We start from the raw sequence: 16,561 nt of genomic DNA on the forward strand, positions 1-16,561 counted from the left end.
TATTCTTTCATTTTACTGATGGAAATGGGAAAAATTAAACAATGTGTTTTATTTTGAGAAATGCAGAAATATTACACTCCCATTTTTCATCAAATATGCCACCTTCTTCATGTACTTTGCGTTTCATTTAATCCCTGAAGTTTTTTTTTTTATCAAGTATTCTTTTTCTAGCTTGAGGTGTATCCAAAATTGGGTCAAATTGAAAACAAAACAAATTAAATTTTACAAAACCACTTTCATTAAATTGTCGTTTTCTGTGTGAATAATCAATATCACTTTAAAGGTTTGAAAAATGTATTACATGCAGATGCAAAAAACTTACAAAATATTACAATTATTGTTCAGCGTTCGAGGGCCGCATTTGAAGATCTCTAGGGCCGCTCGCGCCCCGCAGGCGGCGAGTTTGACACACCTGGAATATATGACAGATCGTAGCACATATTTTTGTAGTAAAAGCGTCTTTTTCGTGAAACGTGCAACTTTTGGAAATGGGAAAAAGGTATTATTTCTAAGGAACATTTTAGAACCATTTCCAGGTAGTCCCTTGTGTGCGCTATCAAAATCATTTTTAGGCGTTTTTCAGGGAATGTAATGATTGTAAAACGAGTTAGTAACATTATAATATTTCATTTATGATCTTTTAAAAGAAAAATCGTGAATAGGATTTACATATTTATCTCGGGGAGGGGAACGCCGATTATATGGGGAACCGTGGTCTATTGTCCGGTTACGGACCATGTCGAGTATGGGATTAGTTAGCCAGTTTTTTGTTTTCAGATGCATATGCTCATAGATACTATTCATAGGGTTATAAAACACTTAGCTAACGGATACAATGCCCTATTATCACGATGAAATACTTTATGGTATTCACTAGATTTGTGACAGTACGATTCAAATGTTTGATGTAATGATGCAGTGGGATATCCGGGATTTCGTATTGGACAAGAATATCAAAACACAAAGATGTGATAATTAAATTCGTAACCAATCTGTTAATTAAAAAAATTCCACATACATTGTTCGCTTAGTTTTTTAGACTATCTCTAAATCTTCATCTAAATAAACTGATACTCAATCATATGGGTTTTATACAAAAATAAGCGAAAATTGTAATTTATTTCTTAGTTAAAAGGCAAAAACGTAACCTTGTTGGAATGATTTTTCAAAGCTTAAAAAAAATCGATGAAAAAAAACGCGTACGCTAGGTAAATTGTATTGAGCGTCTGCCGTGGCCGTACTGAATTGGAAAACTTCTTCATCTTCAAATACTGTATCTGGTATCCGCGACAATTACTTGTCTCGTCAGTGAACAATTATAACACTATTTTTCAGTTTCAGTTCTTTTGAGTGAGTTTGCGTGACCTTACCTTGGGCAAATATTTATTTTAAAAAAATTGTGCAAATAAGTCAAAGTTCATGAAGTAGATTTATGATTTATTTCAGTGACTCCACCTATACGATTCATCCGAGAAGGTAAAATATATATAAACAATGATTTTAGACTTCATGCCGAGATTAGTTCAAAACAAGAGAGTATTTCTCAAATATATGGACACAAAAATCGCGCATTGGTATAGACCCTTGCAGTCTACTAAGTACTAGTTGAGCCCCAAGTTTGCTGGAAAGATACACGAACAAGCGTGGCCAAATAAACTGTCCCATATTTCATAAAATGTGTTTCAATAAATTAAAATAAATCAGTTAAATTTGAAAAAATAAAAGTGATAGCCTACTAGCGGCTTCACGCAACATTTTACGACTGAATGATCGATTGCTCCATTGGTTGCGAGAAAGTCGCTTCCGCCAAGTTACTGAAGGCGGAATTGATCCGAAGATTCACGTTGCAATTAAATAGCGTCGCAATATGGAAAATCAGCAAAATTTGCCTAAAACAATGGGTACCAGAGAGCCTATACATAAAACAAAAATCTTTATAATTCATTATGATATACCTTCATACATATTAACCTTTGCATTTCCCTATTATTGCAATTTATGATATTTATATATTATTGCAATGATTGATATTTATTTTTAGTAACTAGGTAGTTGTATGATTATAATAATATATAGACACATTAGAAATTTTCTGTTTGGAGTTGATCTATAAATTTGTCATATTGACTGCTGAGCTTAATATGATAATGTCTACTTATATTGTATTCTTTCATTTTACTGATGGAAATGGGAAAAATTAAACAATGTGTTTTATTTTGAGAAATGCAGAAATATTACACTCCCATTTTTCATCAAATATGCCACCTTCTTCATGTACTTTGCGTTTCATTTAATCCCTGAAGTTTTTTTTTTTATCAAGTATTCTTTTTCTAGCTTGAGGTGTATCCAAAATTGGGTCAAATTGAAAACAAAACAAATTAAATTTTACAAAACCACTTTCATTAAATTGTCGTTTTCTGTGTGAATAATCAATATCACTTTAAAGGTTTGAAAAATGTATTACATGCAGATGCAAAAAACTTACAAAATATTACAATTATTGTTCAGCGTTCGAGGGCCGCATTTGAAGATCTCTAGGGCCGCTCGCGCCCCGCAGGCGGCGAGTTTGACACACCTGGAATATATGACAGATCGTAGCACATATTTTTGTAGTAAAAGCGTCTTTTTCGTGAAACGTGCAACTTTTGGAAATGGGAAAAAGGTATTATTTCTAAGGAACATTTTAGAACCATTTCCAGGTAGTCCCTTGTGTGCGCTATCAAAATCATTTTTAGGCGTTTTTCAGGGAATGTAATGATTGTAAAACGAGTTAGTAACATTATAATATTTCATTTATGATCTTTTAAAAGAAAAATCGTGAATAGGATTTACATATTTATCTCGGGGAGGGGAACGCCGATTATATGGGGAACCGTGGTCTATTGTCCGGTTACGGACCATGTCGAGTATGGGATTAGTTAGCCAGTTTTTTGTTTTCAGATGCATGAACTTGGCGTATGTGGACATGACGTTTCCCAAACGGGGAAGAATTCCTCCTTCAGGAAAGAACTTCGTTATTCTTGTAGAGGAGTTTTGCTGTAGTGTTTCTGATATTTTTCAGTTCTTTATTGTACCGTACTATAACAAAACAGCTTTAATGAATATATGAACACTTTTAAAAATAAATGAAAGAAATAACCTTTTACCGAAAATTTTTATTTTTCCCCACTGAAAATTTCCGAGCAATTGGTCCAATAATCAAAGAGAAAGGCGATTTTTTAAAACTTGTCAAAGAACATGAACAACAACAAGAAAAAGAAGAGTGTTAGCATAAAATGCAAAACGATCGTTATGTTTACTGACGTGCCCAATAAAGTGTAAGCTGTGAACTTGTGGTGTCATCAATGTTGCTATCGTGTGACGAAAGTGGTAGCATTAATAAATCGATGATGCTTTGAGAAATTTAGAATGGATTATATTTAAGATTACATAGACATAGAATAATGAGAACACCTAATGGCATGATATATAGGTGTTTTTCACATTATTTGTCTAATCCTTTCAAATTTTTGTTTTTTCATATAAAATTATATTAATGGACAAATTGGTTATTTGTATTGTATGATATAACTGCTGATAATGAAAATTTTTTTTTCAATGGTCACTGGATCAGATGAATGGCCATTTCATGAACGTGGACTCAATTTAAATTGGATATATAGAATATTATGGGTAAATGTATCTGTATTCTAGATTATTCAATAGTTGTCATCATTTATCTTTGTATTTTACACTTTTAAACTTTATGATATCACCTAAATTACCTGAAAAATTGGGCTTCATGCAACTAAATCGAAATAATATATTTGGATAAACCAAAATTATTATATTCACAAATCCGAATTGATCTTTCCCCGACCTTTGACTCCCGATAAATTCTTCTTATACTTTACCATTGCAAAATTTTCAGGGCTATTTTAAGAGTGCTTTTTCGAGTTGGCGCCTGTAAAACGGGGTATGCGTTCGCATACAACAATCTGTTTTTTAGAAAAATCGGTAAAGAATTTTAGCCTAGTCTACCACAGCTATTTCTGCACTAATTTTTATTACTTCAAATAAACAAAACTTCTAGGAAGACAGAGTGATCATTGAATTATTTGATTTACATTTAAGTTTCTTAAACACAACCGAAAACTAACGAATAGAGTTCAAAAGCACAAAAACGAGGTAATGTTTACGACCACGCTTGAAAATCTGTCTGAGTGAGAAAAGTGTCTGAGCAGATGCGGAAAGAGAGCATTGTTACGTTACATCTTGCTGATTGGCCAATGTCACGAAGTAAACAAGAAAGTCGATGCTCGGGGAAAGGTCCAATGGACTTAAATTTAACGATCAGTGTAGGTTGCGCGAGACTAACTGCCAATCCTTTCTCTATGCCTTTGCGCTAGTGGATCCGTACGACAGAGAGAGAGAGAGAGAGAGAGAATTTTTATTGTTTCGTCAAACCAGAAAACACATACAATATATATATGATAGCAAAATGAGAAAAATTAGATTTCGGTATATGACAGGGTGGTAACGATACGACCATTAACAGTCATCTGAGTAGGTTACCACCCAAAGCAAGCACATGAATAAATAAATTAATAACACAGGTTCTGTAATATTACACTCTCAGGATATACATATGGAAAAAAAAACTATATACACTATGTAAAAAAAAAATGATATCTAATTAGAGATGAGAACAATTTCTAATCGGGATTAGGAAGTTATTAAATAAATTTTAAATAGAGAGGAGCAAAAAGTAAGAATTCCATACCAAATTTATTATTATTTATTATATTAATTTACACTTTCAATCTGTTCTGAATCTTTTGTGCTTACACGTGATAAAATATGAGGGATATGATCACAGGGAAATTGAAGGTTCTATGAGTGACAATAATGTGTTGTGTGAAGAGAACCATAGATTGAGATATGAAATATAGGCATAACAGTAGTACAATTTTATATTTTCAATTCATTAGGGTGAAGAAAAAAAGCAGGATGCATATGGAACCTCTGCGAGATTTACACATTACTACGCAGAACAGGTATTAAGATGGGAAACAATCAGATTGGTATTGCAACCCTTCACAAATAATTTAGAAATAGACAAATAGGACTATGAGTTGAAATAGATATGTGATATTAAATAAATTTTGACAAGGCTGGGTCAAATTAAATCACGATAGCCCAAAATATATTTCGTCTTGTAGTAATTTATTGCATACACGAGGTTTAAACTATTAGAGATTCCGAACAATTAGCAAATTTGTCTATATCACTATTGCACATTAGTTAAAGAATATTGATCACATTAAATTCAATACACAGTATAATACTATATATATTAGATCAAGGCCCTCCTATCCTTTGTATCTAAATTGCAATTAAGATGAGCAATTTTGGGTTATTAGTTATACATATATGGCAAACTAAGGGAAGGAATAGTCAAACTATGGTATGTCACAATCAGAAGAACATAATGTACACAACTACATTATAATATAAACTAAAATTATGACCCAGGGCAGTCTAGTTTCAAGCCATTGTAGTATGAACCACAATTGGATGATATGAAATGGGTGATATGATATATCACATTGTAGCTAAATATGTATTATATTTAAGACTACAATAAGATTAGCACCTTTCACATATTTTGTATATCATTTTCATAAGAATCAACCAAAGAATATACATAACAAATGTACATGTTATTATTATACTCCAACTTATTATACTATGCATGTAATGCAAGGATGCTGTAGCGGGAATAAAATACCATAATATGCAATTCAAGAGTCCTGCTGCACACTAACACAAATATATTTCTGTAACGTTTCGTCTGACCAAAATCAGACTTCCTCAGACAAGCAAACTTGCTTGTCTGTATATTATGGACTTAAATTTGGCAACGAAAAAAGTGGTAGCAGTTCAAGATCGCTCATGGTGCGAATGACGTCATGCTACTAGAGCGCTGTAGGGGACAAGGAACGACAGTACTGGCGGCGAAAGGCAGGACGGAACGTTTTCTGTTTCTGAATTTTAATGACAGTAAGTGACGTGATATAGGTATACGTGCTGAATTTTACTTCATTATATATTATAAAAACCGTAACCGTAATTATGTTGTATTAGGATATGGTAGTTTTGTCAGATAGACTGTGCGGTTACCGTACTGCTGTACTGCGGTACCGGTACCGGTACTGCATAATTTCAGTTGTCTGGTTGTAGCCTAAGTCTGTAAGCTTTAATTTATTATCTTGAAAGAACATTAGTGCATTGGATACCGGTACTGAGAACTGTTTTGGATTTTATTTTGCTACAAATGATGTACCTAAAAGTTCTGAAGTTATATCTAGTCTAATTCAACTTGTTTTATTGAGCCTACAGGCAGACTGGTACGGTAAACTAACAGATGTCTTTTTACATTTAAAGCACTTAGGCTGCTTATAGTATGTCTGCTTATTGTTGAGATGCCGAGTACTGGAATATTTCTTCTTTTTAATTGCACTTTATAGACTATAATTACGCAGATACGACATATTTCCAAGTGATGTTTGGAAAAATTATTCCTTAAAGACTTGTAAATGTGCCACTATGTCTTACTGTTTCACCTGGTTTAAAGCCTGAGCATTGATATTCTAAATCAGGAGTGAACAACATATCGATCGCGATCGACCGGTCAATCACCACATCTGGAGTGGTCAATCGCAAGAGATTTTGAGCGATTTTGACAACTTCCAGAGAAAATTGTTTTTAACCAGTATTCATGTAGCTACTGTTTCATGTTCTAAAAAAGAGGAATACTATACTGCTGTACCGTACCAGATATGTAGGTCCAAAAGACAAAACCTGATAAATTACTATTTTACGTAAGAAATAAAAGTATGTTTGCTATCAAGCATTTAAATTAAACAGACGAATTAGATTTTTTTGAGCGGCGAACAATGAATTTGGAAATATTCGGTGATTCCCTTTCACCCCTACTCTAAATTTTAAAATCTTCCCCTTATTTTTTAGCCGTCACTCCCTCATTTAATCCTGAACTAAATTTGATTACATTTGCAAATCCAGGTATCGTCTCATACGACAGTAAGTGTGAGTGTCTTGGATCTTACCTGGCACACCTGACAACTATTCACAAGAATATTGCTCATTTTTAACAAATAATGACAATTGTTAAAGCATGAATATAAAATGTGTCTTGAACAAGTTGTACTTTGGATTCTGTCATATTCGCAGTATGCAATTGCTTTAATCTTAATAAGGCAGCTAGTGTTTTAGATAATTCGGTAGTAATTTTGGCAATATACCCCTAGATTTGTTTTAATCCACTGTACTTGTCAACTTATGAATGATTACGCGGTATCAACGGACAAGTCTGATTAAATTACTGAAACAGTATACTGTTCTGTTGGACTGGTCAACTTCGCTTTAGACTCCACCAGTGTTCGGATCAGAACTGACATAATCATCTTGTGCAAACGCAAAAGTGCCAGTACCTTTATTTTTTGCTTCACATAAGTGGAGACAAACCGTCAGTCTGTGTTTCTAAACCTAATATTCTAAATTAGACATGCCATTGAGCTCTATATGAACTGTAACATAAATAAACAGCAGTTTTAACCATCGACTAGTCTGTTCTACTGCTGATTCATACTCTTTACTTGATATTCAATGACACATATTTGCTTGAACAGTTCAAGTGATAATGTTTGTATTTTAATTTATTGTATACACTACCCCCACAGCATGCCTAGTCTTGGTATCATTTGGACTTTCTGTGTGAACTAAACACTCAAAAACACATAAGAAACTTATCCTAATTTTTTCTTGGGCCATGCTCTCAGCTTTCTTGACTGAATATGAAAGATTCATCCTAATGCTCAACTCACCTGAAATATATAGTGAATAGGATTGGTTTAAATTTAGCTTGAAAATTTGCAGATAGTTCTTCCTTAGATTTGTTAGTATGATGGCATTATTGGATCTCTACTCTAAAAGGGCCTTATTTTCAGTCTTTCTGTATATCTGTTTATCTAGCGGCATCGTCTAAACTCTAAACGACTGAACAGATCTGAATGAAATTTTTCATGTGGGTTATCAGTGTCACCCTTTATATTATGCGTTTGACCCAAAGTCTGGATTGATATTTCATTTCCATGGAAGAAGCAAAAAAATGGGCCGATTGATTTCAAATTTTCTCGTCATTTTCTCGTAAACTGAGTCAAAATTAAATGTCTGAAAACTATACCCTCCACAGAATAATTGTTGTATACTTGTATTGTAATAATTGTAAAATTATTGTAAAAATCACTATGACAATTCTCTACTTCTAATTCTAAGGTTTTTTAAAAAACTGTGTTTTCTGTACTACTGCTTCTCGTTGAAATCTATTATTCATAAGCATTTACCAGGTTGCAATGATTTGGTCTTACTATAACATGAATTTATGGAAGTTATTGTATTAGTATTTTTGAGTGGACTGTATAGTTGAAGATTCAGGATAAATTTGTGGAAATTGTTGCCAATCAAGTTTTGTCTGAAAATTTTAATTGTGCAGCTGTAGCAGTTTTTTTGCAAACTGTCATTATGACATAGAGAAATAGGCAAAATAAAAATGGAAAATATGTAGTTTTTTGATGACATTTTTTCATTGTGTTAAATGTTTCAAAAGAGTGTATATTCACACATACAAGTCTACTTGTTCGATATTTTAAAAAATAAATTCTGTTTGCATTGTATCAAGCAAGTTATCCTGGTTACATAATTAAATCAAAAGCATAGTGTCTATGATATAATTATTTTTCTAAAAACGATTTGGTGCAAGTGAAGGCCATTCTTGCCAGTCAGCAGGATGCTATGACCACATTGCTATTTTGGGGTACAATCATATATAAACAGAAGTCCAAGTGGAAACAAAATTAAACAAAGTTACTCCATTTTTGTTTGGTCACCCTGTATATACCTTACAACTTTGTATAGTTGAAAGTAATGCAAGCTTCCTTGCACAAACAGATTTAAGCTATGTTATATGAGTATGGCATGTATATGGTGGTTATAAGATTGTGTCATGTAGTAGATAAGCAGAGATCATAAAGTTAAGGAAGGGCAATATTTGTTAAGTAGTATGTGGTTTTGGTATGGAATAGTATTAAAGTGAAAAGACAATAGATGATGTCTATCAACAGATACTAGTTTTACTATTAAATCACATATTTTGATTTCCTGAATTTTAGAATTTTAAATATTCTGTAGAAAGTCTTTATCAAGTCACGTTATGATCTCTGGCATCAGAATAGTAATATCATTCAGAATTGTTATCCTATACGGTGCTCCTGTAGTCTGTGAACCAAGATGGCAGACACCTGTGTATGTGTACCATGTTAGGGTTAGACCATAATTTTATCCCAATTTTCCTCATTTTAGTTCTATTACGAGTTCGGGGACTAGCCAAGTGACTCTCTTACTATTTGTACCTGAAATTATGGCCCAACCCGAACCTGGTACACATACTACGTTCCGGTGTCCGCCATTTTGGTCCACATACTTCGAGAGTACCCTTTATACTCACCTGTATAGATCAAAGAGTTAATATCATGCCTATATTAATATTTCTTTATTTTACTCCTTATTAGGTTGTATTTAGGTGTATCAGTGATGTATATCATATTTGCTGTATAAAAGTCATTTTCTCCTCACTGACCAAACAATATTCGTCTGATGGAATTTTAATTGAAAACTTTGTTGATTCAACAAAACAATATCATCCGAAGTAATTTGCAATCATCGATGTTGCCAACACCATGGACACTCAATCAACTGTATCAAGTCTAGCTGAAAGGTAACCTTTTGGTGCAGGCTTGTTTTTCTGCAGCATAAATATAATATGGGGTTATCGTCAGGTTACTAGTTTCAGGCATGTGTTTGTTAACATGATAGGAGTATTGTATGAGCACATGTAATCATGTTTATTATTACATGCAGTTACCATAAGCAGCTTCTACATTATCGAAACCAATTTTGTGTCAACCTATGCACAGATGGATATTTAAGCAAATATATTCATTCGTACATTAATAATAATATCTTGTCATGGTTCTTTGGGCCTGTTCAGCTGGTAAAAACACTTTTCTAATTATGATTGAAAATGTCTCAGAATCCTTTTTCAATATTTACATCAAAAGTTTGTTTGCTTGAAGTGTTTTAGTGTCTAACCATACTTCATTCTACTCTATTGAATGCTCATCTAAATATGCCCAGCGTTACCAGTGTAACCCGGATAGTTTAAATGTGAAGATATGATGATCTCACAGTATTAAAATTATGTTCTTTATTAATAATATCATAAGACAAAGGTGATAATAATCACGGTAACAATAAATTCAGAGGCATTCTGTGATTATATTTTGCTGACGTATGTTTTTTTAATCAGACCATTTTAAATCAGAATTGAGGAAATCATTTGGATATGATACTTCAAAAAAGAAATACTGCGGCTAGTTTTTCCTTTTCTCATCTTCAAGTTCAACCGATGTTTTTATAAGCTGATCCTATGAAAATACTGTATCATAAAATAATATGCTACCAGTTCACTATAAACTATGCTATATCTTAGACCAGTAAATTATCACACACCAATGTATTCAAAACTTATATATTTAAATTACTACCGGTATGTTGGATTTTGTTTGAATATTTTACAAAATGATCTCAGTTTTTATTTTGACTTGTACCGTATATTCTGAGCAAACTGGAAGTATAGTAAGTCGTTTTTACTTTGCTATTTTAACATTGAATATCCAGTATTTAATAATTATTATCAATATTTAGGCTTGGGAGTAAAAGGGACAAAACTCGGGACCATCACTATAAGGATCACAGGTTTGTCTCATAAATTTTTTTATATCATAACCAGAACGAGAAATCTCTATTTGTATAGTGAACTCAACTTTTGTGCGCAAAATCACAAAGATTGGGTATGCTCCATTTTATTTTGTCAATCACAAATGAATAATGACCTCTTTGCACAGGGTTTATATCAGGACAGGGTGGATGCTTCACCAATTCCAGAAAATTAAAATAGAGAATGGAATTTGCCTGTAATTCAGAATAGTTAAATAAGTGAATAATTTATTACGGTCAAAACACCATGAAATAAATGACTTTTTTGATATAGTACCATTGATGAACTCACTTGAGTACAAAAAAGAACTTCCTCAGAAATTTATTATTTTTCAACAGATTGTCAAAAGCAGATATTGGTGGACCTATATCAACTACTGATAAGGAACAATCTGCCTCAACTGAGTCTCTTGGTGAGTATCTTCGCATATTATGTTAGAATCTATGTGATAATTATATTTGAGGGATGGAAGATAGCATTTGACTAGAAAGAACCATAGTAATTGCAATTAGGTAAATGGTAGTTGAAAATGAAGCATTTGTAGGTGTCTGTGCTACATCGAATTGGGGAGATTTTTCAAGAATTGGTGACTCTTCGAATCATATAAAATAATATTTATCGGTAGCTGACGCAGATGGCAGTCATTTTTTAACATGTATGACTATGCTGATCATTTGATTAGTTATAAACAATATATTGTGTTGTTAATATTTACTGTCACGGTTTTACCAAATTTGAATTGGTACTTTCCATAAAATTTAGTTTGCTTTATGTTATGACCAGTTTGGTTTTGTATAATGTGAAAACTCTTCGAGGATTCTTCTCTGCATTCCAAAGAAAATAGCCAAAGTGAATTCCTAAAATGTTATGTTGGTATATTCAACTTTATATGTATTTAACAGGTAAACCATTAATGGTCCTTAAAGCGGTTGTAATTCACAGAGATGATAAAGGATACGGTTTAACAGTGAGTGGTGACAATCCAGTCTTCGTTCAGTCTGTCAAAGAAAGTAAGTAACCAAAATATGTTCATTTATTTTTCAACAACAGACACAAATGAAGGGCAATACAGCAATTGTTATGAACATTCAACGAATAACAAAATTAAACTATTACATTTTAATTAAATTTCACTCTCAGCGATCTAGATACTTTCCACTTGGTACTGTAAGATATGTAAATTTTTCATTATTACATTTTATTATGTTTTTAGGAATGGGCTCATAAATTTGAATTGGAATCTAATATTTTATTTCTGCTATATATTGTGCTATACCTGTGTTTCAATTCCCCAGACATGACTATACATACCGGTAGTCATTGTGCTTGATATTACATATGATATGTGTAATCACGCCTTTCAATGTTATTAAGTTGTTTTCATCGTTTCTATTCAACTTTCATCCATTTTCTGAAATGAACATTCCTGTTTTATACAGATGGAGCAGCACATACAGCTGGTGTTAGACAAGGCGATCGTATAGTTAAGGTATATTATTTTTTGCTATAATTTTAAATTACTGATATTTAAATTTTCTGCTATAATATTTAAATAATATTTGAAATATTATTTACTCATTCAATTCAATTTCTGTACACCAAATTTTAATAATAAATGATTTCGACAAGAAAAAGAGAATATGTAGGTTAACCCAAATTTAATAAAAAAATTGTGGCATAAAGAATTATATATCCAGTTTTGGTTATGGTTATCTCATCAATTTGGCGTAATGTTATATTAATGTCCATAGACTAACTACATATAGATCAATTTCATGAGAACAAATTTTTTAGTATTGTACTCAGCCTTTTACTCTTTTACACAGTTCGGTTCCTCCCTTGCTTCAAAAAATAGAGAGATTGAATTCAAAATCTATTCTCTACACACACTTTACACAATGAAATTGTTCGTGTCTAAAGTTCCATTGACAGATGCATAATGCTTGGTTATTGCAATCACTGTCCAGGGATTTGTAAATGTGACCTTCTATTAGGAAAATACTCTGTAAACTGTATGATGTAATATATTGCAGGGTACCGGCAATGTTTTTTTAATATTGAATAATGATATTATTGTATATTCTGAATTTACCCATAATTTGGAAAACAGATATTTACTATACCATACATACCATTAACTTGACATTGAAAAGCTTTAGCCGGATTAGTGTTTTTATATATTAATAATTTGAGTGAATATTTTTGGCCTGTGGCCTGTGTATGGATGCAAATTTTTTCTCTCAAATTCATGCTTTACAACTGGGACTATCCAAAATGTTTCTAAAAAAGATGAATTTTTCGTATATCACTGCAGTAGAAACATAAAAGATTATGTCCCATTCCGAAGTTTTGAAAAAATCACAATTTTTGAAAATTGTAAATGTCTACAGCCAAACCAGAAAATAGATATAAGACACTGAAATCAAAATTAACATCTGAATAGCTTCGAAACCCAGACCAAAGGATGATGGTCTGGTAGTTTTTTGTTTTTGAATTTTATTTTGTCTCTGCAAGCCTAATGATCCTACTTTTCAACTGAGGATATTTTTTGAAAAAAAGAATTTTCTGTATTAATTAAAACAACTTTTTATTGTTTTTGAATGTTCAATTCTTTGTTGTCAATTGCAATATTGTTCTTGTTCTTAAAGTTTCTATTCATTGCCATGTTATCAAGCTAAAAGAACACAATGTGACTGATACGCTAGACATAATTACATATAAATAGGTATTACCTTTTCGTATTATTAAATTTGATCCTGTTTCATGATATTATTTTGTTATAGGTGAATGGAACAAATGTCACAGACTCTAATCACATTGAGGTCGTGAAACTTATTAAATGTAAGTTGGATTATGGTTTATGGCTATGAGTGATGTTTACTTCTTTATATAAAATTAGCACTTTGCATCATAACTTTGGTATCAAATCAGACAAACCACTAAAACAGAATTTTAGTATGTCTGCTATTACGAATACATTCTAAAATTATATTTTTGAATGTGGAATATTCAATATTTTTTTAAATTGATTCATGCTCAACAAGTTTGAATTTGGAAATACAGGAAAGTTGAAATTTATATTTTCGCCTTTTTTAGAAATGGAACTTTTTCAGTTACCGATATACTGATAGATTCCAATTGCTTAAATTGATAATTTTTCTTCACGAAACTAACCTAAATTATTCCTAACAAAGAATTTGAAATGTCAAAAAATTTATTCAAAATGGATTTAAATATATAATGAGTTTGGAACTTTCTTGATATTACATTCAAGATGTATAAAAAGTCATTCAATTTGATTGAGTTTTATACTTTCACCGAGATTACCCAACTTTAATACAACCAAATACTACTTGAAAAAATAGCATAAAATATGGTATGCAATCTGAAAGCTGATATTATACACTTCTGCAATACTGGTGGTTAATTTATTAAACTGTGAAGACGTAACCTGCTCTTCTTCATATTGCAAGTTTTACCACTGACATTACCATTGGGGAATTATTCTACTTATCAGATATCTACCCATATTCCCCTACTCCCCTACTTGTTGGCATTTGAAAAGTTGTCATTCGCATATGATTAGTTTTGATATCTCGGTAGTCAAACATAATTTGTTCAAGAAGAAAGAATTGTAATTATTTTATTTTGGTCTTACGTATTCGAAGCTACCCAAAATATTAACAAAGCGTGTACCTAAATAATTGATTATGAATATTATAACTAAGACAAAAATATAAAATTTTTTGTATCAGTTACTGTACCTTTGAGCAAATTTTTGTGGGCTCTATGGGATTCGTTTTTTGAGTGCGATGACGCCATAAAAACTTGTACACCTTGTGGCAGTTCCGTATTTGTGTTAGTCATGAAGATTGTTGTACCGATAGTCAACTGTGACAGATTGCACACACGTACTACTTCGTTTTGGTTTTCATGTCCATGTATTGAGCACCGCTCTCTTGTTGAATGGTGAAGATGCAGCCGAGAAGCTCGGTTTGGGTGACACCCTCGGATGTTCGACCCCCCAATTTTTTCTGTTGAGTACCGCATCATTTTTGACTAGAATTTTTTTAGTCGACTGCCGAAACAAGTCGTTTGAATATCGAGGTATCACTGTAGAGTGCAATGAAATACAAGTATCTATCTAGTCAAAACAAAAATCATTGCTTTATCAAGAATGTTTATTTTGGTATCCCTAGAATTAAACTAAAAAATAGGTATTAATATCAAATTTAAAAATTCAAATTTTTGATACTCATCGATGTTGTAGAACCGATGTGGTCAAACTTCGGCCCGGTTCCAAATCCGGCTCGATGGATTCAATCGTGCCTGCCTGATGCTGCCACAACCGAACTAAAACCAAATTTTGATGTTTCAGCTATAAAATAGCTTAAGGATTTTGTTGAGATTGCGATTAAATTTAGTTTTGGCATGAGGCTTATTGTTTTTCGTTTTTTTTGTAACACTGTAAATATTATTGTTCATAAAATGTAACTTTATATGTCACACTTACTTGGGGCCGGCCAGTGTAGGTGGGCAAAATTTTTTGCCCCTCTAAAAACCGTACCCACCCCTCTTGTAGAACCTAGATTATGTCAGTTCTTACACTCACACACATTTTTACAATGTAGCAAACTATCAACCTAATTGAAATAATTATTGATATTTGTTTTCCAGCGGGCCAGTATGTAGCACTCACTCTGCTTGGCCCATCTCTGCCACAAACGGACTCTGTGACCTCTCCAGATTTAGTGAGCAGTTCTGGACAGCCAAGCAGCAGACCACAGTCTATGGTGGTGAGAAAGATTATTTAATATTCATATTATATTTAAAATCCTGAAATTGATATTATAGTTATTTCAACCTCAACCTCAAATTATGTATTTTGTTTCAAATTAGACCTTGTCAAATCACAGAATATTGTCTATGACCATAGCATACAACAAATTCTGAAGAATTTTTGTCCTTATGTTCTTATATTAACATACAAATGGTGATGTATCATTTTAAAAAGCATCAGTAAACTTCCAAATTTTACGTCCAGTAACATATTGGTGAATGATTGAAAAAATAAAACTTCAAAATTTAGCGAAAACAGTTTTAAGTAATTTCGTATCATGAAACACATATACAGACTGGTCGAGCAGTTGGCAGCTTTAATATCGATTTGGGAGGGAACTTTTCACCAAAAATTTGTTTTTATAGTGCTTGGTCTTTGTATTTTTGTCAGATTGGCAAAATAGATCTTCTTCCCAGATTTTCAATTTATGAATTCATGTGTTTCCACTTTATATTTTTGCCCACCTGTCCCATCAGCACTGTTGAAAAGTTTATCGAAATTCAACATACCATCAGGGTATTTTTATCTAGATCTATCAACTTATCAATTAATATTTAATCATATCACACACCGGGGGTGTAATTGTGTTTCATAAGATAGCAAATAAATTTGTTTATCTTAGCGCGGTATGTGACGGTTATAGCTTTCTGTTGTGTGAGCATGGTCACAAGCACTTGATTAAAACAAATACAAAAAGTTACCTTATGTAACATCTGAAGTATATAAGTTAAGTTTTTCATCTCTCACCTTGTATGAACAAGCGATATCTAGAAATTTATTTGAATCGAAACTCGATATAACCAAATCCGAAAATAATAGCAATT

General features: G+C 32.3%; 1 protein-coding gene across 3 annotated transcripts in view; it reads left to right on the forward strand.

Annotated features, from left to right (window-relative positions):
- The first annotated feature begins 9,629 nt into the window (after nucleotides 1-9,629).
- LOC120327030 (rho guanine nucleotide exchange factor 12-like) overlaps nucleotides 9,630-16,561 on the forward strand; it is a 43,455-nt gene continuing 36,523 nt past the window's right edge. For all 3 annotated transcript variants that reach the window (XM_039393408.2, XM_039393409.2, XM_039393410.2), the window contains exons 1-7: nucleotides 9,630-9,835; nucleotides 10,825-10,875; nucleotides 11,236-11,309; nucleotides 11,800-11,907; nucleotides 12,337-12,386; nucleotides 13,681-13,738; nucleotides 15,575-15,693. In XM_039393408.2, the coding sequence (XP_039249342.2) occupies nucleotides 9,798-9,835; nucleotides 10,825-10,875; nucleotides 11,236-11,309; nucleotides 11,800-11,907; nucleotides 12,337-12,386; nucleotides 13,681-13,738; nucleotides 15,575-15,693 (498 nt within the window). In that variant the 5' untranslated portion in view covers nucleotides 9,630-9,797. The remainder of the gene's footprint in view (nucleotides 9,836-10,824; nucleotides 10,876-11,235; nucleotides 11,310-11,799; nucleotides 11,908-12,336; nucleotides 12,387-13,680; nucleotides 13,739-15,574; nucleotides 15,694-16,561) is intronic.

The sequence above is a fragment of the Styela clava genome, chromosome 4, assembly GCF_964204865.1.
Source record: "Styela clava chromosome 4, kaStyClav1.hap1.2, whole genome shotgun sequence".
Classification (NCBI taxonomy): Eukaryota; Metazoa; Chordata; class Ascidiacea; order Stolidobranchia; family Styelidae; genus Styela; species Styela clava.